This window comes from Prinia subflava, chromosome 7, assembly GCF_021018805.1.
Source record: "Prinia subflava isolate CZ2003 ecotype Zambia chromosome 7, Cam_Psub_1.2, whole genome shotgun sequence".
Taxonomy (NCBI): domain Eukaryota; kingdom Metazoa; phylum Chordata; class Aves; order Passeriformes; family Cisticolidae; genus Prinia; species Prinia subflava.
The window spans coordinates 28,248,788-28,272,422 of record NC_086253.1 but is presented as its reverse complement, the minus strand read 5'-3'; the positions used below and the strand labels follow the sequence as shown (position 1 = coordinate 28,272,422).

General features: G+C 40.9%; 1 protein-coding gene across 1 annotated transcript; it reads left to right on the top strand.

Moving 5' to 3' along the window:
• The first annotated feature begins 75 nt into the window (after positions 1-75).
• Positions 76-18,155, top strand: LONRF1 (LON peptidase N-terminal domain and ring finger 1). Its single transcript, XM_063401983.1, has 12 exons — positions 76-733; positions 6,816-6,934; positions 8,722-8,844; positions 9,453-9,599; positions 10,886-11,123; positions 11,218-11,308; positions 12,127-12,241; positions 12,781-12,902; positions 14,460-14,618; positions 14,727-14,889; positions 15,237-15,386; positions 16,906-18,155. Exons 1-12 carry the CDS (start codon positions 142-144, stop codon positions 17,062-17,064), a joined length of 2,178 nt encoding a protein of 725 aa, XP_063258053.1. The 5' UTR covers positions 76-141; the 3' UTR covers positions 17,065-18,155.
• Positions 18,156-23,635: the final 5,480 nt, after the last annotated feature.

Genomic DNA, 23,635 nt, shown 5'->3' with positions numbered 1-23,635 from the left:
GCGCCGTTGGCGGCGCGCGCGTGGAGCGGTGTTTTGTAACCTCCCCCCGCCTCCTCCCGCCCCCCGCCCGCGCCCGGCCCGGAGCCCATCCCGGCGTCCGAGCGGGCGCGCCACACCCCCTTCGCCGCAGCCGCGCAGCCGATGGCAGCGTCCTCTCCCGCCGCCACTGTGGGCTCGGAGCTGCCGCCGGAGCCGGGCGGCAGCGGGGGCCCCGGCGAGGGGGCGGACGAAGAGCGGGAGCTGCTGCTGGCGCGGCTGGTGCCCGCGAGCCGCCTGAAGGAGGCGGTGGGCGCGTCCCTGGCATCGCTGTTGCTCGGCCCCCTCGGCGGAGCCCAGCGCCTCGGGACCCTCGTGGACTGCCTGGTGCTGAACTACCGCCTGCGGCAGGGGCCGGGCCGGGAGCGCGGGGCCGAGGGGCCGCTGCGCTGCTGCGGCTGCGGGAGGTTCCTGGGCGAACCGGTGACCGTCCCGTGCGGGCACACCTACTGCCGCCGCTGCCTCCGCAGGGAGCTGCGGGCCCGCTGCCGCCGCTGCCGGGACTGGCTGCTGCCGGCGGGAAGCACCAGCACGGCAGCGGCCCCGCTGCGCACCAGCGTCGTTCTCAACCGGCTGGCGGAGAAGTGGTTCCCGAGCGAGTGCGAGAGGGTGAGGGCTGGGACCCGGCTGGAGGAGCTGCTGGCCCAGGGTCGCTTCCGAGAGGCGCTGGGCGCCGTCAACCAGGCTCTGCGAGCAGGTAAGGCTGGGGGGAGCGCTCCCTTCCTCCGCCCGTGCCGCCCGCCGGAGCCGCGCCGTCCCCGCCGCTGCCGCCCGTGTCCCGGCGGGACCAGGACGGTCTAGCAGCCCGGGACGGCAAGATGGGGGGCTGGGGGTGTGGTGGAGCAGGTAGATGTGCCCTTATCCCCTAGTGCTGGACCGTCAGCGATCGACACGGGCCGGTGAAGAGCGTCCGAAGTTTTCTCGAGTTTGAAGGGATTTGAGGAACCTCTCCACTGAGAGAGCGGAGTGGAGGGGACGTGCAGCTGCCCGGCCCTTGGAGCGCTTAGCCTGGTAGTGGGCTACACCTGCTTCTGCTTGCTCCAGAGGTGGTGGGGCGCGTCCCGCATGGGCTCCGTCGTGTCTCCCCCCCGCAGCCTTCTGTGGGACTTGTTTACAGAGGAGTCTGTGGGCTCTGCTTCGTTTTGTGTTTGATAATCGCTGTGCGCGGGCAAAGAGAAATTCCATTGGTGTATTTAACCTTGTTTCCTGAGAGAGAGACCTATTTTCAGTCTTAAGTGTCACCAAGACAATTCCCAGCAGGCCGGGCCCAGTTGCATAAGCAGACAGGCACGGAGGGGGACAGGTTGTGTAATGGCAGTGACATCATAGGTGGGTGTGGTTGGAGTTTTATATAGTGTTGAAGAGGGTGCAAAGAGGGGAGGTAGAGGCACGCTGTTAGGCTGTCCTGTGTGTCTCACAATATATGTGTCTGGCTGGTGCCATGGGCTCTTAAGATACACTCAATTTTTCCAAGTTTATTCTTTGTAGAGGGAGTCATATTTGTGTGATTGATACACCTAGATGGATCCAGCGAGAGATTCCTTTGTTCTTTTAATTTGATCATGGATTTGAACACCTGGTGACTTGGGAGGTTCTGTTGCGATTTATACCAGGATTTTTTTTTTCTATTCAGTAACTTAGAAATTAATATTTTTACAAATTAAGTGTGTTACGTTTATACAGTTGTCTGCAGTCTGGAGGAAAAAAACCAAAAGGTTGCATAAGTCTAATCCTTCCAATCTGTTCTGGGGAGATACATTAGGTCTAGTTCCAGAATAAACTGCCCTCAACGTAGGTGGAATTAAGTCAAAGATCTATTTTATATGCTTTTTGGCAACCTAATTTTAAGGGGTTCAGTTTTGGCTATCAATTCTACTTTAATTTGCTAGGGTGTTTCCAAAAGGTAGGACACAGGATGAATTTTAAATCTTGAAACTATAAGATGCAGACTTCTTCCTGAGGTACAGCATTAACTCATACAGGTCACGAAGAAATCTCAGTAGTTTTCAGGCTAAAATGATGAGTTCAGTACTGATCACATATGTTTACAGGGCTCGTTTCAAGACTCCCTTGAAGGACTAAAAGAGTAAATTAATTACACAGTTTTTGTTAATCTTTCTTTTATGGATTTAGCAATATTATTTAGATATTTATGGGGAAAGAATTTTGATTCTTTTTATGTGAATCTACCTCTTCCATTTTGGCTTCAAAACTGGTTTAAAAATGGAATATACTTACCAGCTGTGATTCTTATTCAAATTTTTATTATTCAAATTCAGTATTTGAATAATGTTTTATGAATAAATATTTTTAGTGTGCTAGAATTAAGTGCTACAAGCACACTTTAATGTGCATTGTGCAATTCTTTCCCGTGTCTCCAATCCTGAGAATTATCAACATTCCACGTATTCTGGAAAAGATACTGAAAAACTTTGTGAGTCAGAGTGCAGACATACAGTAAATGTGAATTTAGAGCTGTGAATTCATAACTACAAATTGAAGGTGATTCCAGACCAATAGATAAATTCATAGCTACTGGTATACTTTCCATCTTCCTTCAGGCCATGAATTTTGAAGACACTTATCGATGGAAAAGATGTAGCTTAAGAAATGTTTTAATGTTTAAAATCATTCATGTTCCATGTCAGCATTTCCTTACTGCTTCTTCATCTATTTCTTTTTAATGCACATAGTTAAAAAGTTGTGATAAATGTAATGCTGATGTCCTGAATAAGGCATTGGTGTTAAACCTCTGCTCAAATGGCATCTTGTCATAACTTTCTTCCATTTCAGAAACATTTGAAAGAGTTGTATTTGTCATTGTGCAAAAGTGACTTTAAAAAACCATAAGGAATGTTAACATTCATATAGTTAGTATATTCCATGCAGGAGTTGAAATGAAGTAGCTTAGTTAAAGAAGGTCTCTTGAATTGAAATACAAGTGCAGCTTGCCTTTAATCAAGTGTCCTGAAACACACCAGTGATGGGTTGAATTTGATCTGAGTCTCACTCATTCCTGCTGGAGTGAACCTCAGGAGATCTGTTGAGCAATCAGTCTCCTGTTTAAGCAGAACAAATACCATGATCAGAGGCGTTTGCTTAACGTTTTGTACAGCTGGATCATGAAAACCATGCTGATGATTCCACAGCCGCTCTGGGCAACCTGCTCAAAGGTTAATTATCCTCATAGTGAAAAATATCCTTATTTCAAGTCTTAACTGCCATTGTTTTGGTTTATAACCATTGTCTCTTTTTTTTTCACTGCTTACTTCAGTAGAGTCTTCTAGATAACCCACTTTTGGATTCTGAAAAGCTGTTGTGTTCTCCCAATGCCTTCAGGAATTATTTTCTGCTAAACAAGCCCAGTTCTTTTAGCATTTTCTTAAGGATTGTGTGTTCCAACTCTGATTAGTAGGGTGGTCCTGTTTATGTTAACAAATACTGTGTCCTAAAGTATTTCTATGTAGTGTTTTTGATGTGCATGTCTTTTATTTTGAAGCATTTGTCATATTAAGAACCATATAAAAAGCATGCAGAATCAAATCAGAGGCAGTCCATTTATTGATATGTTTATACTTACAGTAAGAACAGATGCTTTGGAAGTAAGATAAAACTCAAGAATGCATATTGAATGTGTTTTTTGTGTCTACACCTGTGTATACTTTCCTATTAATGTAATAATAACAACTAATATGCACAGCTCTACGTTGCAAGTACTTGGTGCATTTTTTTTGTTAAAAACATTTTTCTTTGGGATGCTAGAAGTGAGTGATTTCTGTATTTACAATATATTTGGTCACTGAAATTGAAAGTTCAAGAACTAATGATGTTTCTGCTCTCTTTGATCCAAAGATACAAAATTAGCTTGGATCTTCTCTTTAGCTGAAAAAATACTAAAATATATGCTGAAACATTGCAAAATTGTTTCCTCATTGTAACAAAGCCTAGAAATTGTCGTTTAAAAATTGGATGTATAGATTTAGGTAGAAACAGAGAATTGTTGAGGTTGGAAAAGACCTCTCAGGTCATTAAGTCCAATCGTTAGTCCAGCACTTCTGAGTCAATCACTAGACTGTGTTCCTAAGTGCCGTATCTACATATCTTTCAAATCCCTCCAGGGATGGTGTCTCCACCACTGCTGTGGGCGGTCTGTTCCCATGCTTGACAACCCTTCCAGTGAAAAAATACTCTGATACCCATACTAAATCGCTCTTGACACCATTTCCTCTCATTATGTTGCTTGTTACCTGGGAGAAGAGACAGCCACCCCCTACGTGTCTACAGCCACCTTTCCGGTAGTTGTAAAGAGTGGTAAAGTCCCACCTGAGACCTCTTTGCTCCAGACTAAACTCAGCCTTTCCTCATTAGACTTGTTCTCCAGTCCCTTCACCAGCTCCGTTGCCATCCCTGGACTCCCTCCAGCACCTCAATGTCTTTATTGCAGTGAGGGGCCCAAACTGGACACGGGGTTCAAGGCGTGGCCTCACCAGTGCTGCGTACAAGAGGATGATCACTGTCCTGATCTTGCTGGCCACAATAATCCTTGTACAGGCCAGGATGTCTTTGACTTTCTTGGCCACCTGGGCCCAGATTGGCTCACGTTCAGCTGCTGTCAACCAGCATTCCCAGATCTTTTGCCACTGAGCAGCTTTCCAGCCATTCTTACCCCAGCCTGTAGCACTGCAGGGGGTTGGTGTGACCCAAGTGCAGGACCTGACACTTGGCCTTGCTGAACCTCCTACAATTGGCCTTGGCCCATTGATCAAGCCTGTGCAGATCCCTCTGCAGAGGCCTCCTGCCCTCCAGCAGATCAACACTCCCACCCAACTTGTGTCATTTGTGAACTTTTGGTGCACCTGATCCACTTGTCCAGATAGTGGATGAAGATATTGAAAGGACTGGCCCCCATACTGAGCTTTGAGGAACACTACTAGTAATCATCTGTCTTTGGTCTTCTGAATATTCAGACCCAGTTTGTCATATCTATTGATCATTCAGTGGTAGTGTTTGTTCAGCAGCAGAGTTGGGATCTCAGCTAAACTCTGTTTTGTACTGGTTCAGCTGGATGCATTTCTGCTGGGAAAAAAGTGGATGTCTACCCACTGTAGACTTGAACTCACATTTTTATCTTCAAACTACCCCTCATTTTCCCCCTAGGAAATGAGTTCAGAGTTCCTCAGGTCATGTTCTGCACTTGAAAGTCTGAAACAGATGAGCTTCCTCTGATTCTGTGCAAATAGGCAGCTTATTAGAGAACAAAGATCTGCACTTAACTGCTGCCTCTGAACAAAGGAGTTTGGTTTGCTACTAACTCTGTTGGACACCAAAGAGTCAAATACCAGACCAAAAACTATCTGAAGAGTTTAATCTGAGCTCTCACCTTGCTAGGCTATAGCAGTCACAAAGCACAACCACAGGAAATCAGGCTTCAGAGTTGTTCTGCTTGCAGGATTAGTATTTTACTCAGATAAAGAGAGTTTCCCAGACTTCGGTTAAAACAAACATTTTATTATGTCGAATGTGAAAATGAAACAAACCAGCTTTGGCAATATTTATGTTTGAGGGGGAAACTGTCAACCCGAAAGAGAGACAAATCAGGAAGACACTTAAGCTAAATGTTCACAGCTAAATGAATTCTTACCTGATTTTCTTAACCCTTTCTTTTCCATTAAGAACTTTTTACATGTAGCATTGTGAATCTAAATACAAAGCTGTGTGTTTCAATCTATGGGAACATTGATCAGGATGCCTCCTAACTGTAGAACAGGCTAATGTTGGAAATTTATGAGAATTTATACTAGACATTTAGAATAAACAAAATATTAAATTGAAATTATAGCCTCCAAGAAAACCTTTCTTGAAACAAACTTAAACACCTACTTGATTTTAGTATTGTTTACAGTAGACTAACCTCTGACTAGTTTATGTTATTCAATAAAAGCCAGGTCTATTTACAAAAACAATTGAGATCAAAACAGTGTTCTGGCTTTTTTTCCAAGCAGCAACTGCAATTAGTTGTGTTACAAAACAATAGTTTTAGTGGCAGGGAGATGGGTGTCTTCCCGTTTAGAGGTTGCTGTACTGGAAGTGCAAAATGCTGTGTGTTGGATATGGGATATATGAACACATTTTGCTTTTTTCCCCGCTCTAGAAGTTCCACTACTACAACTCCTTACAACAGGGCTGCCAGCTGGTGCTAAAGGCTTTCTGGAATGGGCTGTCTGTTTTTATCACAGTGATAAAGCCTGGTTCTGGTACCTCCCAGACTGATGCCACTGTGAAAGTGGCATTTCCAGCCATAGCCAGAAGGGGTCAGGTGCTATAAAAACAAATTGGAGTCTGCAGAAAAACTTGGGTATCTGAAAGCAAATTTTGTAATTTTTAGACTTTTAATACAAGTGTGGTAAACTCCCAGGTTTCTGTGGTTTTGATTTGGTGTACTGTAAAGATAAAGTTAACTTTAAGTCTCAATTTTTATTGTCACAGCGGTACTGAGCAGTGCTTTGTGAGCCTCTCTGTAGAATATTTGAAAATAACTTTTCTTGTGGCTACAAGATAGATTAAGATCCAAAATTTGTTCCTTAGCTTACAAGACATGAACCAGGAATTACTGCCACTTTTGTTAATCAAATAGTAGGGTGTGAAGGAGAAGGTACACCACTAATTTTGGAAGTATTGTACAAAAAATTGTAATTATGATATATCACTATGAAAGCAAATCTAATTAAAAATTACAACATTTTGATTTTTCAAAGATTTTATCTTATTTCTATCTGCAGATTCCAGTGACTTGATGCTAAGAATTTACAGAGCTGAGTCCTATGTTGGCCTCCAAGAATATAAAACAGCCATAGAAGATCTAAATTTTGTTATTTCTAAAATGCCAAATTGGCCAGAGGTAAGTTGGTATGAACTCATCATTTTTCAATGTTGTGTTTGTAAAATTAATAAATTCCAATTTATACTTGCATCTATTTAAAAACCTAAGCCAGCTACTTTAAGTGTTGTTTCTTAAGAAGTGTGAAGTGCTGAAAGTCATCTTTAAAATAGTTAACTCACATGAGACAAGCTCCTGATGGGTATGGCAGGTTAGGGCTTGTTGGCAAATGCGCTGAGAGTTGAAATAGTTCATGGTGATGTAACCTGTAACAGCTGGGGTTGGGAGCTTGTTTTGTTTAGTTGTTAATTTTTGTTAGCAGAGGGACACTTTGCTGTTTTAGCTTGGAAAGTTTATCTTCCAAAAGCCCAAATAAACTCAGTGGGAATTGAGCTTTGCAAGTAGTATAGGCAGCTGGGGAGTCTGTGGTCTTCAGAACACGTTGTCACACTGTCTAAACTCTGAACACAGCAGGAGCAGCAAGATCTTGTCACACAAGGGGAGATAGCTGCAGTTGTCTTGGTTTCTCCTGTGTTCAACAATTCCATTGCTACTGCAAGTTCATAAAGCCTCCTGCTTTTCACCTCTCAATGTTGGTAGTACTGTCTGCTTTTTTCTGTATGTTTGGAAAGAAGCATCACTTAACTGAGTTTGGTTTGATGGATGGATTCCTGTAACAATCCTTACCTTAGTAGGGAAATAAAATGTAGGAGGAGGACTAGCAAACTACCCTTCTTCAGAGTTCATCTTAAAGGAAACTGCCCAAATGCATCAAAGAGGATGGGTGTCTTCATCTGACAGTCATTGTTGAACAGATGTTACTGTTCATACTGTCAGTCGTTCTGTAGAAACTGCATTCTGGGGTTTGGTAGAATCTTTTTGGGGTTTGTTTTTGTGGGGTTTTTTTGGGGGGGGTGTGTTTCGGTCTGGGGTTTGTTTGTTTGTTTTGTTATTTTTATTTTTTTTTTTAGTTTAGTTTCTGGCCCATTATCCAAATTCCTATATATAAATAGATACTGTTGTTTTAACTTTTTTTTTGATAACTGTTGGTTTTATCTAACTTTAAGTATTTCCATTACTGTCAGTGCACCTTTTAAAAGTTGAGATAAGTTCTTAGTTCCAATGTCATCTACTTTTGAGTAAGTTCAGTAAAATTCAGTACTTTCCTTCCTCTTTTTTTTTTTCTTTCAGGGAAAACAATTCAGAGATTTTTTTTCCCAGCTGGTGTCCAGTATTCAAACATAAAATACAGTTGGAAGAAGCAATTAATTCTGGGAGTGCATTGTTTTGTTTTAAGAATATAGACTGAGTTGTATGTAAGGGATGAACAGTTGTGTGGATTGTTTTATTTGTATTCACCCTTCTGAAGGCTGGAACCGTAAGGCTTTTAATGAAAGAGAGTTCAAAAAAAGTATCCTGTAAGCTGTTGTGTGAGGTTATGTAGTAATTTGCATTTCTTGTCCCTCTTCTTCCTCTCCAAATGCTCACAGAAGAGGGAAAGTAAAGGCTATGAATTCAGCACTAGTGAGGTTTTTTAACCCTTTATATAAGACAAAACAAGTTAACTGGAAGAAGACTCAAACCAGCCTATCCCGTGACTCTTTTCAAACATTGTGGTGGATGTTAGACAAGAGATATGGATCACACACACTGTGCCCTGTGATCACTGTGCACAGTTCTAAGTTGTTAAAGCTACATCCTTTCTGTTGTGGCAGGTTCTAATTCTAACACTGAGGCAATGCCTGTGAGATCAATACTGTGCTTCTCCCTGTTCTCTACAAATGTCTTTGTGGTATCTGTTTTCTCAGGTCTACTTTCAGAAAGGAAAAGTGCTGCAAGACTCTGGCTTTGTAGGTGATGCCTTACAACTGTTTCTACAGTGCTTAGCCCTTGATGAGGACTTTCTTCCAGCCAAGATAGAAGTAGAAAAGGTAATTTATTTATGATACTGGATTCCCATCTCTGACATGATTCCTTTACGAAACTCCCATTATGATAGACTGTGAGTGTCTAAAATCTTCATTACATACATAGAACGTTCCAGTGGCAGATTCCTTTTAAGATATTTCTGAAATTATGCTACGTTGAAAAGTTAGTCCCAATGTACCCATTTTACATACATGTTGAAAAGTACATGTGTGTTTGAATTTGCTAAATGAATATGTAGAAAACTGGAAAGCAGGCAAGAAGTGAAATCTTCCAAATTGAAACCCTCTGTGCCTAGAGCACAACAGTTTTTTTTGTGGTAATAAAAATTTACATTAAAAAGCTGCATAATACTGAATCAATAATGTCTAACTCTGTTTGACTTGTAGTAGAAAAGATTTCTAGATAAATTTCTTTTTTAGCAATGTAGATATGTAGGTTTCTTCCTATATACACAGGTTTGTTCTCAACTCTGCCTTACTGCTTGAATAAAGATGTGTTCATGAGATTAACTTCATATAGATTACCTTCTTAATTTTTGATATGTAAATTTATAACAAAGGTATGTCTGGATTCTTTTTTGTTGTTACTAACATTGAGCTGTTTTTTCTAGATACTGTGTGATGTTTTGTCACCAGAGAAGTTAGGTGAGAGTCTGAAGGAATCTGCTTGGAATTCACCCCATGTTAGAAATAAACATTTTATACTTGGTTCTGAGGTGACAGCATCTTACTGCAATTTACAGCTTTGTCCTCTGCAGGTAATAAAACCGCTGCAGTAACTTCTGTCTTTGATGTGTATACATCAGATATACTGATACCCTGATTTGTCACACTTTCCAGCATAAATACTGATTTTATGTAATTGGCTAAATTGGAGGAAAAGAAGCGTGGTTTGGGAGTAATTTATTTTCATTAGCAGTGTTAAAGTGTTGGGGGTTAGATTTGGGTTTTTTTTCTTCTCACAGAATTTTTTCCCATAAGTTTCCAAGAAGCCTTGATGACTACTTAGTCAGAACAAAAGGAGTACTTGAGGGATATGGCAGCACGAGGCTACACCTATTGTTTTTGAGTCCCCGGGAGTGTCCCTCAGAGGGGAGAGATGATGAGCTTTGGGAAAGGCAAAAAGACAGATCTGGGGGAGGGGGAGGCACTCTTGCTCTCAGCGCCGAGGAGGACGGTCAGGCTGCCCTCTGCCTCTGTCTCGTCCTGGGAAATCTACAGCCATCTGCTCGTGTACCCGGGAATCCTGAGCTCGTTTTCTCCAGCCTCCCCCCACCGCCGCTGCTTCTTCAGAGCTTTAAGGTTCCCCTGCTACTCTGTAGCCCTGCCCTGCCCAGCCCTGCCGGGACACCCCTACCGCTCCAGCTGCCAGCGCAGAGCTTCTCATCTCTTCCACCGGTCCGGGACTTTCCTCCCTTCCAGTTCGGCCTCTCGGAGCCCTGCAGGGGCACCGAGATCAAACTGCTCTGGGCTTTTGTAAAAGAGAGCCCTCAAGGTTCTTTGTTCTGTTTATTATTGATGCTGTAGTTGTTGTTTGTTTGTCGTTTTGTCCTATATACTAGTAAAGAACTGTTATTCCTACCCCCATACCTCTGCCTGAAAGCTCCTTTAATTTTTTTTAATTGGAATAATTTGGAGGGAGGGGATTTGAATTCTCCATCTCTAGGGAGGTCCTGCCCCTTCCTAGCAGATATCTGTCTTTCAAACCAAGACATAAAGCTCCTCATTTTAGTTCACTAGAACGAGTAATGAATACAGTATTAGAAGGTACTGAAGTTTCATATTAGGGACTTCAAAATAAAGAGAAATAGATTTTTTTTAAGCAGATGAAATACAATTTTTATTTTGTTTGAAGCGGGTGAAGATTTTTGTATTGTTAATGCTAAGCAAATTTGAGTACTGTCTTGACTTAGAAATTTTTCTAGTTAACTAATGGGTACCCACTAACTGTGGTTATCAGTTTGGTTTATGTGTCTTTGCACAGTCTCGTCTCACATACTTAGATTTGTGTTACTCCTAAAATACAGTTCTGTTCATCTTACAGAGTTTAGGAGGATCAGATGTCCTGGAGCCTGTGAGTGGAGGCTTAAACCGTGCACAGTCTGCCCATGCTCTTAACTCAACAAAAGACCTTGCCAAGGAAGATGGCTTAAAGAGAGTGTCCTCTGAACCCCTTCTCTCCAGCCAAGGAAAAGGTGCTTTGCTAAAAAGAAAGCTTTCCTTTTCAGAACAGGATACAGTTGTATGTGAAGATGGAAGAAACAAACACAAAAAGCAAGGAGGTAAACAGTCACTTACTGTGAAATTTAAAGTATTTAAAGTATTTACTACCTTGTGCCTTTGTTTGAAGAAGTATCTTGTCCTCCTTTTCCTCAGAAAGTACAAAAAGGGACATGACGCTGGCTTTTGGAACAATCCCAGGGGATTTGATTGATGTATCAGATTTTGAGTGCTCCCTATGTATGAGGTAGGATTTTGTCCTTGATTCAATATTTGTTACAGATGCTTGTTGGTACAGGCTGCATATCTGTTACATGTATAAACTGAGGTACTTGTAAGTTGTTACGAGTTCTGGTATCAGTCAATAATTTGCAGCTTTTCACTATCCTTGCGCTTACATGTGTATTTAAATGTCATTTGCTAAAATGCTATATACTGTAGCAAATATATTTATATTTTAATCAACCATCAAAGGACAGGATCTTTTGTGATTAAATGTTAGGGGTTTTTCAGTCAATAAAGCTTATTTTGGGAAGGTTGATGCTTAGATGCATAGCTTGTGAACCTTGTATTTGTCTGGGAGACATAGATCCTTCAGAATTTTAGTCTACTTAAATATAGCTGATTATGTATTTGAAAACTCCTACTAACTGATCTTGATTTTCAGAGTAAATACCGTAAAATGTATGGTGTATAGTAAACTATTCGTAGTTATGATACTAGTATGTAATCTTGCTGTTAAAACAACCCAGTTTCTCAAAGAATCACCTGATTTTGTGTATTCTGAATCTCTGTGTAAGGAGACCAAAATCTTTGTATGTTGGGGTAAATGTTTAGTTACCTGGAGTTTTGGAATGTGTCCAGCTTCATCAGAAAGCGAAAGAGTGTTGCAGTAAATGGAAACAAACTGCAGTATAGAGGAAAAAGTGGAATAAGGAGAGTTGGGACTAATTGTTTACTTTGTTATAGTATAACTAGTGTTAAAAATTCAAGAGATTAGTCACTGACATTTTTAGGAAAACACACACTGGCCATGACATCTAACTTCTAAAAATTTTGTTTCAGGCTATTCTTCGAGCCAGTAACAACCCCTTGTGGACATACTTTTTGCAAAGGTTGTTTGGAACGGTGTTTAGATCATGCTCCCCATTGTCCACTCTGTAAGGAGAGCTTGAAAGAGGTATTGTTTCTCAATAAAGTTCACAAATACAAATACTGTATAATTTTAAAGGTTGTTTCACTTGAACCCAACAATCTGGATTTGCTTGGGCTATGGATTGATTACTGCTAGAATGGAAAAGGGTCCCAGGGTCTTAGAGGTTTTATGTTTCTGTGACCGTTTACTTCAGTGGTATAATTCAATCCTGCATATTTGTAAACTTTGGTAACTATTCAGTTAAACCTCTCAGTGATCTCTATACACTTTCCTTATTGGTATGGCTGAATATCCTGGGAAATCAGTTGTGTCTCTGGTAAGACAGAAATACAAACTGAGTTAGACATTCAATTTGTCAGACACTAAGAACTTACACAGAGAATCTAATTTTCAAATATTAGGTTTTTTCAATCATTAGGTTTTAATTAATGAAACAAAAACTTCAGAGCTGTAAGTTGTCATGAGTTTTGTCACATTTCATAGATCATATGTTTATAAAGAAGCTGCATTTTATCAAGCCTTTTGTTAAAATACATGAAAAGATTTTTTTTAATTGTTCACAGTACCTTGCAAGCAGAAAATACAGTATCACAGAACTGCTGGAGGAATTAATAATGAAATATTTGTCTGATGAATTATTTGAGAGAAAAAGAATTCATGCTGAAGAAACTGCAGAACACTCCAAGTAAGCTTCCTGTCTTTAAAAACTTGAGAAATTAGTATGGAAATCCTTTTTAGAAATGTTTTATTATTTTTATAGTCATTAATCGTGGTATATTATGAGTGCAAGAAGGAGTATGAAGTTTGTCTGGGTCCTTCTGGATATCATCCCATCCTTGAGTTGTGTCAACGACACCACTCAGCTTGGGGTCATCAGCAAATTGCTGAGGATGCAGTCGATCCCTTTGTCTGTGTCACTGATGAAGACATTAAACACTGCTGGTCCCAATACCCCTGAGGGACACCACTGGGCTCTGGGAATCCGAGCCATTGACCTCTACCCTCTGGGTGAAACCATCCCACCCTTTATTGTCCATCTAACAGCCATCAAATCCATCTCTCTCCAGTTTGGAGAGGACATTGGCGGGGCAGAACTCTCTACAGAATTCCAGATGAAATGACATCTGTAGCCAGTGCTTCCCTTGTCACTTCATCACAGGTCACTAGGTTGGTCAGGCCAGGTTGGATGAGGCTCTGAGTAACCTGATTTAGTGGGAAGGTGTCCCTGCCCACAGTAGAGGGGTTGGAACTTAGATGATCTTTAAGGTCCCTTCCAACCTAGGCTGTTCTGTGGTTGTATGAAATATGTGTTTCCCCTTCCATTCTTTTTTCTGTGTGCACTGTGAGGGAGCTTTGGTTTTAGCTTTGCTGCTGTTATTGAATTGTCTTCAATTGACTGCAGAGTCTCAGAGACTTGAATTTCTTGCAAAGCAATTCATAAAGACATTAGTCATATACAGATAGATGTGATCAAAAAAATTGTTGAGATTTTTTGCAAACTTGTTGTTTATCTCAAAGAGAGTTCTTCATATACATAAAGCATCATGTATTGTAGATATGAATGTTGGAAAACTGTTTAAAACTACAGCTCATGCAACTTATTTAACAGAATCCATCCAGTAGAATTACGTTTTATAGTCTGAAAGGCATTAAAATTAAATACCTAGTAATGTTTTAATGATAGCTTGATTGTATCTACTATCAACTACACATACTTGATAAAATAGGATGAAAAAAATACTTTGTTTTTAGTTACGCCTGCTGAGGCATATTGCAAGGTGTAAATTATACACTGGGTTGCATCTTGTGATCTTGATCCTTCAAAAGAATCTAAATGCTGACCTAGCTACTGTGTAGTTACTACTACATCTTTTTACTTACAGGAAAAATGTCTCTGAGGACTTAATTCCTTTTATAGCTCAAACTTAAGCAAAAATCAAAAAGTAGCTGACACCCCTATCCCCAAAGCAGAGCCCTTCATTCACTGACTAGATACTTACTACCTAGATAACAGTGAGTCTTACTGTCCAGGATGTATGCAAATCTGTACACAGGTGTTCAGCCACTGTTACCCGTATGTGAGTTCATCATTCATGAAAGTTTCTATAATACATTTTGACTTCAAAAAGAGTGCTTTATGACCTCAAACAAAGCAGTCATACTGGAAAAAAAAAGTATTGTCTTGGCATAGTTCAATGTTCAGGTTTTGAAGGCATATATTTCTTTTTATGTTCTCTTGAAGCTTGACCAAGAATGTTCCAATGTTTGTTTGCACTATGGCATATCCTACTGTGCCTTGCCCTCTACATGTATTTGAGCCAAGATACCGACTCATGATTCGCAGGAGTATGGAAACTGGAACTAAACAGTTTGGGATGTGCATAAGTGATTCTCAAAATGGGTAGGTTTACATCCTAATTCTAATCTACCATCTCTTTTGTCACTTTTAACTACAAAAAGCATCTTTTCAGAAATGTATAATTACATTACTGACAAGGTCTCTTTTTAGTTTTGCAGATTATGGTTGCATGCTGCAAATTAGGAACGTTCATTTTCTACCTGATGGAAGGTCTGTTGTTGATACAATTGGTGGAAAGAGATTTAGAGTTTTACGGAGAGGGATGAAAGATGGTTATTGCACTGCAGACATCGAATATTTGGAAGATGTTAAGGTATCCAGAATGCTGTCTAAATACTTACTAGTATTAATATATCAAGTTTTTTGCTTGATTTGGTCATGAAAGCTCTCTTTCAAAATTTTAGGTCCCTAGAAGCTAGCTTAATTTTTTTATTACTATAAAACAAATAAGAAAACCATAGTTATTGTTTCAACAGTAGTTTGAAGCTGTAACTTTAAAAATATTGCAATACTTCTTTACCATTCAGTTATTACCAGTCAAAGTTACTGAGAACACAAGAAATGTTTCTAAATTCAGCTGAAATTGAGCATTTTTTGATTTTAGCTTAAACCCCTTAATTGTTTATCACTAATCATATTTTCATAACTTTCCTCCTACAGGTGGCTGATGAAGAACTAAAGAAATTGAGAGAGCTTCACAATTTCGTTTACAATCAGGCCTGCAGTTGGTTCCAAAACTTAAGAAACAAATTTCGCTCTCAAATTCTTCAGCACTTTGGACCAATGCCTGACAGGGAGGAAAATATACAGGTGAGACCTGATTTAATATTCATTATTAGATGCTTATTTCTAAAAATAAACCCTATTACCAACTGCTAAGTATTAAAAGAAAAACTCTCACTTTTTTCTCCAGCTTCAAAGACAACAGGGCTTGCACTTTATCTTAAAATGAGCAACAAAAAGCAATTTTGTCACTGGTCAGCAGTTTCTCTGGGAAAGGATGATATGCTGATGTGGAAATAATACTAGTAAACTGAAAATACTTTAACTTCCAGTAACAGTTCAACTGTTAGTTTGTGTAAAGCTGTTAGAATTCAAAGTGAAAAAGCGCTCTATTTTTTCCCTGTGAAAGTAAAGAAACTGAATCTGCCACGTGCAGACAGTTACCTTTGGCAAAGAAGTAATCACAAATAACACTTCTCTCCTTTCTGAGCTAATGCCATAAACTGCTGCAGTTGCTAGCATTTGACAAATGTTTCTTGAGAAACTAGCTGCAGCAATCTATTTTGATGGTTATTATAAACAATTAATGATGGTAGGATCCTGAGGGAGTGGAGGCTGTAGAAAAGTAACATTTAAAAATATGTAAGATTTGGTTTTCAAAGTGGAGTTTTATGTGAATTGAGATCTTAGGGGAGCTTGTGCCTCACCCATCTGCTACATATTTCTATGAAACCATATTAACCTGTCTGGGGGACTGTAGATGTTGTAGAGGCTGGTGCATGATGTCAGAAGTGATTTTAGAACAATATAATAAAAATAGATTTAAAACAACATACTAGGAAAGAGGAATATGTGTGCGAAACCAGAATAATTAGCAGAGTAGTAATACTGTGGGTATGTACCTGAGATTTATAAGAGGTAACAAGTGTGTCAGCTGTGTGGTAACAACTGCAAATGAGCAAATGTTATCCTGGAGTGTATCACTACCGGTAATATTTTTGCAAATCATTTGAGGTACTTAATATTCTCTGCAATGGTAGGACTTCTACTGAAGAGTATTAAGTCCAGTTCAAGGCCTGACATCTAATGGTTGTTGTTGGTAATTAAAGTACAGGAAAAAGTTACAGTTTTAACTGCTTAGAAGAAACTTACTAAGTAGTCCTGCTCTGTCTAGAAGGTAATGAGAAAGGGAGTGGAAGTGGGATGTGACAGAGAAGGCCATCAAATAGCTCTAATTATAATGAAAACATTAGGCTTCAAGAATATTCAAGCCTTAAGAACAGCAAGACAGGTATTAGATTTAATTTTTATCAGGGAAGTTTGTCATTGGGTGACTGTAATGTACTTAGCCATCTTTTCTCAAGAAACCCATGAGCTTCCTATGTTGTCTTAAAAATAATTGCATTATAAAGCTTAGTTAAGTGTGCTTTGACTTCTCAGTTGAGGAGAAGTTATCCTTTCAGCACTCCTCTAATCTCATAGCCCTGGAATTCTCTAGTTAGTATCAAACTTTAAAGTAGTCATTGTAACTTTGTCTTTCAATATCTTCATGGTAGTCAACTACACAGCATTGGTTATTGGTAACCAGCTTATGTTTCATTTCTAGGCAATGCCCAATGGCCCTGCTTGGTGTTGGTGGCTTCTAGCTGTTCTCCCAGTAGACCCCAGATACCAGCTGTCAGTTCTCTCCATGATGTCTTTAAAAGACCGTCTGATAAAAATCCAACATATACTCACCTATTTTTCTAGAGACCAGTCCAAGTGACTAACTGCCTGGGTCTTCCTGAAAAGTTACTCTGTTCTGGTTGTAGTAGCAGCTGGAATTTTTGCTGCCTTTGCACATCTAGCACTGGTTTGAGAAGTGTAATGGAACTGTTTTTTCTCTCCGCCCCCCTGGCTTCCTGAACCACGTAGTTCATTGGACGCACATCTCTTCAACTGTGAGAGAAGACCACTGACAATTGCACAAAGCCAATCCAGCTAGATGTTTTTCACATTATCTACATTAAAATTTGCACTACATAGAAAAGAACCTTCTTGAGACTTGATCGTTTTAGCAATTGACTTTTCTAAGCTGTGGAGGTGCAGGACTTAAGGCTGACAGTCCAAGTTTACAACATTGAGGAGGTAATAAAGGTTTTGCAAATGTTTGCCTCAAACAACTGTTTTTTTGCTGTTTGCACAAATATTTGAAATATAGTATTGAATGTCACAGTTGAATATTACTACTCCTGTTTAACTATCTTGACCATGAATATGGCACAGATTTTTTTAAATTACCTTGTAAATGTATGCATCACAAAACAGGTGACATGAACTGTATACTGAACTGAGAGCCAACTTTAAGGAACAAATGCAGAAAAAAAAGGTACTTCTGTCTAAAAATACTTAAACTGTGAATATGGTTTACATACCTAGGCCTGTACATTTTAAAGAGGAAACTGAAATCTGAATGCTAGTATCAGTTACATTTCTACTGGGCTTTTCAGGCTGTTCTTCCGGAGTCTTCCGGAGCACACACTTAGTTTGTAGAGCTTAGAAGAAGAAATCTTAGAGTGTGCGTGCGTGTGTCTAGCGGGGATTGTGCATCCAGGATTCAAAAGCTTAAAGTTTTATTTGAACTTTTTAAGTTGGTGCAAATGTGAGTTCTATGCCTTATTCATATAAATAGTAGAGCACACTGCAGTGGCAAGGTTAGCATCATGCTGCCAATAGGTACTTTTTGTAATTAAAGGTTTGCATATTTGTGAATATGTCTGATACTAGCTTTCTTGTATGTAAATCATTTGTAAAATATTTCTTAAATCTTGCTTTTGCTAATATATTTAATTTTCAATAAAAGCTAAAAGTTTGTAATATTTTTAACTTTGTCAGAAACTTAAAATCACTTTCTTTTCCATATGCTTCTATTCTGGGATCTTAAGTAAGTCCAGAAGCTGCTGTTTAACCTACATTAAGGTTGTGAGCACTTCATGATGTAACTGGTAAGTTCATAATCTGTTCCTGATTATAGTACCTGTCTCAGATTGATTATTGGTCAGACAAGTTTTTTCCTGGTGTCCTGCTTTTCTTTCCACTTTGTTTAAATCAGGTCTGAAGTTTGCATTTTGCAGAACTTTAAAGTTGTAGGAAACTCTCCTTGCAGAGCAGTGAGGTATTTCACTGACTTCCTAGTCAGATACTCTGGCCTTACTCTCTTCTGGAGTTCAAGGCTGGAGATATTACAGGCAGCCTGAAATCTGCTGGATTGTCTTCCAATATCAGGTTCTATCTAGGGTAAATTTCCCCTTTAGGGTATGACTGAAGTCCTGGGTGAATATTTGGAAAGCTTTATTTGATAATTAAAGAAAAAAGGGAATCCTCTCTTTTCCCACTTCCATATTCTATAACCTTAAAATGTAATCTTTATATCACCATGATCTTTTTAAGAATGCAGGTGGCAGGATTTTTTTTTCCTTGGCAGTGAAAAGTTCCTGTAGCCAGGCTTGAAATACCAAAATAAACTAGTGATGATTTTTTTTTTTTAATTCTTGCCAAGAGCTTGAGTTTGAAATTGAGTATTCCCTAGTCTGCGAAAAGATGTGGCTTTTAAGTGTCTTTATAAACTCCCATGACTTCTTAATACAGTAAATGTGCAAGTGTAAATTCAGTTGCACTGCCCTGTGCATAAAGGAGTTTTATTTCTAGAATTGTATAAACTATGTAAGACAAAACTTAAATGAAGAATAACAATAGCAATATAAAAAGCAAATTTACTGTGTTTAACAAATGCTGCATTCATGCTAATTATAAGTACCACTCTTGAGTAACCATTCCACAGATGTGATTATTATAGGTGCTCTTGGGAATGATAGAAAATTGAGATTGGAGATGAAAGATTTTTAAGTTTTCTCAAATTGGAATTTTTTAGGTGAATATTTTGTGTACCAGATTGTGTCATTTTGTGCAGTTACAGTGGGGTAGAACAACAAACTCAACTGAATGTTTGCAAAGCAAACATTTCAGTAAATAGGTTGGAGAGAGTACCATGCTGTACTTTGTACATTGTATTTTGAATGTGGGGAGTACTTTTTTACAGTTATTTTTTTAATCCATACAACACAGATTCTTTAGCTATGGAACAATAAAACAGCTGGCTAAGGACAAAGCTTGATCACCTTATATTGTTATTGTAAGGTTCAAAAATCAGTGTAATTAAGCCTAAATGGAATGCAAGTGATCGAGACTTGAGCAAAAGGGAAAAGGGGAAAGCTCACTTCCTATGTAGGCAAGGTACAACACCATTAATGATTAGTCTTACCTGATGATGAGCAATAGTCAACAAAAGAGTCAATCTCTCATTTTCTGTCAGACTTAAGGGAGTCTCCTTTGGTGGGCAGCACTCCTGGACCTTCCAATAAGAGCTACCCTGAATTATTTTTGGGGCACATTATTTATGAGATTGTGCCTTCTTTGTTCAGTCATAAGACTGACAAGTTGATGTAGAAATGTTCTTTGTGTTAAGCATGAGAACAAAATTAGATGTGTCTCAAAAGATCGGTGATCCATAAATTGCTATACAGTGAAATGCATGTGCATGTATGTTAACATGAGAGAGCACATAAACTTCAACATGATGGGGTGGAGTTACCATACTCAGAAATATCTTCCTGGAAGTGATGTCTATTTTGGCTAGAATTTCTTCCCAGTTTTGTTAAATTATGGCCAGAGATCTCACTGTCATTCCTAATTTATGGTTAATATATATCTCCAGCCTTTTACCAAACATCATTTCTTGTAACAGCTTGCTGCCCTGGATGAGCACCAATGAACATTAAGTTTAGAAACTTAACTGTTCTTGATATGAAATGGTAACTTCGTATTTCTCCATCTAACTTGATATTTCTTTTGTCAATTGGCAAGTATTTGTCACATTCATTCTAGCAAGTTGTTTCTTTGTGGGCCTTTTACTGGCCCTAAGTTTTTTTGGTACAATGTGCAAAGATGACTGTAAGATATGTTGATGGGAGTGAAACTTGAAGTGATGTTAGAACATTACTACAAAGATGTTTGCTCAGAACCCCATGAAAGATGAGGCCAGGTTCAGACATTGCTAAATGCTTTACAAAACTTGGCCATCTTTTTGGTTTTTAGGTGATCTAACCTGTTCTTGGAGCTCTGCATCAGTATGTGTGGGGTGGGCTAATGTTGGGGGTTAGATTTGGTTTTTTTTCTTCTCACAGAATTTCTTCCCATAAGTTTCGCAGAAGCATTAATGACTACTTAGTCAGAACAAAAAAGGGGTACTTGAGGGATATGGCAGCACCAGGCTACACCTATTGTTTCTGAGTCCCTGGGAGTGTCCCTCAGAGGGGAGAGAGGATGAGCTTTGGGAAAGGCAAAAAGACAGATCTGGGGAAGGGGGAGGCACTCTTGCTCTCAGCGCCGAGGAGGACGGTCAGGCTGCCCTCTGCCTCTGCCTCGTCCTGGGAAATCTATCGTCATCTGCTGTGTACCCGGGAATCCTGAACTCGCTTTCTCCAGCCTCTCCCCCCACCGCCGCTGCTTCTTCAGAGCTTTAAGGTTCCCCTGCTACTCTGTAGCCCTGCACTGCCCAGCCCTGCCGGGACACCCCTGCTGTTCCAGCTGCCAGCGCAGAGCTCCTCATCTCATCCACCAGTCCGGGACTTTTCCTTCCTTCCAGTTCGGCCTCTCGGAGTCCTGCAGGGGCGCCGAGATCAAACTGCTCTGGGCTTTTGTAAAAGAAAGCCCTCAAGGTTCTTGATTCTGTTTATTATTGATGCTGTAGTTGTTGTTTGTTTGTCGTTTTGTCCTATATACTAGTAAAGAACTGTTATTCCTACCCCCATACCTCTGCCTGAAAGCTCCTTTAATTTTCCTTTTAATTGGAATAATTTGGAGGGAGGGGATTTGAATTCTCCATCTCTAGGGAGGTCCTGCCCCTTCCTAGCAGATATCTGTCTTTCAAACCAAGACAGATTATTGGCGCCCACTGTGGGGCTTGAGGGCATTGAGAGGAAAAGGAATAACAGTTCTTAAATGACCTTGTGCACTGGGTATAGAAACCTCCCTAAATAGCATCATGTGGTCTAGCTTACCTTGGTTTGGGTGGCATGTGGTTGTGGCTGTGTTTCTCCCATTTGCAGGCCCTTATTTAAACATGGGCCCTATAACTAAGGCTACTGTGGCTGTTATCCAGTTTGCACTATGGGTTAATAAGGTGAGGAATTCATGGATTTTTAACTTCCTCTGGAAGGCAGGCACATGGATACATGGCTATCACACTCTAAGTGTTTGTTTGTGGGGTTACTTTAACAATGGTACCTATTGTGAGGAAATGACACCAGGGGAAATTTTTTCCCAACCCTTTACTCAGCTCTTTGGGTCTATTCCACCAGTTTTTGAAGGGTTTAAATCTTCTCTGAATGCTAATGATATCATACAATGGCTAGTATTGCTCACAGGCCTATTCTATTTAATATTCCGAGATAAGGGGAGATTGGCCTGGATAACCACCCTGATACCTACCCCAGAGAATAAAGATACTGCCCTAGAGACTGAGAGTGCTGCCATGGAGCCTGACACTGCCCTAGAGACTGGGGATGCTGCCCCACCACCTGACCCTGACATAAAGCCCACCTCAGAAATGAACCACCCAGACTGGGTGGGAGTTCTGGTGAAGGAGATGGGCCAGATGCTGAAGGAGCACACTTCCCTAGTGGTGGCCTCATTAGCCTCATTAGCCCCAGCTGCTGGCAAACCCTCCCCCTGCCCTGAAGAGGGAGAGTCTGAAGGTGCAGCAGTGGAACCCACAGACGTTACAACTGTCCAGGTTCCAGCTGAACCACAGGGGCAGTCACAGCCAGCAGCAGTTGCCCCTGTGGAAAGGAAGAAATATAAGGTGAAATCAGAGCACCCAAGTGATAAGGATAAAAAAGGAAGTCCCTCACAACCCACAGGGGAGCCAGAAGTTGAGATCATCACCGAGTCCCTGTCATATGAAAATCTCCGTACTCTGCAAAAAGATGTTGCACGACGGGGACGTGAGCCTTATACAGCCTGGTTACTTAGGGTCTGGGACCTTATGGGTAGAGGTGTGCAACTAGATGGTGGTGAGGCAAGGAATATGGGACCCTTGACCCAAGACTCATGTGTGAATCAGGTATTTGTAAAAGAGCAAGGACCCCTTCACCTTTGGGACCGGCTTTTAATGAGTGTAAGGGAGAGGTTTGTCCACAGAGACAGAATGCAGGAGCACCACCTTAGCATGCGCTGGAAGACTGTTGAGGAAGGGATCCAACAGCTGAGAGAAGTGGCAATACTGGAGGTGGTTTTTGGGAGGGATGGACAGCATAACAATGACCCCGACAACGTCAGGTGCACAGGGCAAATGTTGTGGAATCTAGCAACTAAAGGGCCATCTGAATATAAAACATTCATGTCAATGATTAATGCTGATACCAGCCGAGTGACTGTAGGTTCTGTAGCCAGCAAGCTTAGAAATTTTGACAGTATGATCAGTGGCCCAATACAGACTCAGGTCTCTGCCGTGGTTAAAGAACTCCAAGAGGAGATAAGGGAGGTGAGGGAGGAGATGAGGAGGAACAGTTCCCATGTGGCACCGGTGCGAGTCACAGGCCCCAGAGTCAGAACCCAACGTCCCTCAGCTAGAGAGAGAGAGTACATCCCAAGAGCTGACTTGTGGTCCTTCCTGCGTGACCATGGGGAAGACATGGGAAGGTGGGATGGGAAACCCACTTCTGCCCTAGCAGCACGGGTGCGTGAGCTCAAAGAGAGAAACACTAACCGAGGGGGTTCCACTAGAATGAAGGTAGCCTCAGCCTCTCATGACCAGGCTGTCAGGTATTACAGAAATGAGGATGCTCTGTCAGACCCCCTTGAAGGAACCTCTACTATGTATACACAGGAAGAGAGTAGTAACCGGTGCTAGAGGGGCCCTGCCTCTAGCCAGGAAGAGACACGGGAAAACCGAGTCTTTTGGACTGTGTGGGTTCTATGGCCTGGCACATCAGAGCCACAGAAATATAAAGCTTTGGTTGACACCGGTTCTCAGTGTACCCTAATGCCGTCAGAACATGAGGGAGCAGAACCTATTTCCATTGCCGGGGTGACGGGGATCACAAGAATTGACTCAGTTAGAAGCCAAGGTGAGCCTGACCGGGAAGGAGTGGCAGAAACATCCAGTTGTGACTGGCCCAGAGGCTCCGAGTATTCTGGGCATGGACTATCTCAGGAATGGCTATTACAAAGACCCTAAGGGGTTCAGATGGGCTTTTGGAATAGCTGCTGTGGAGGCAGAGGGCATTAAGAAATTG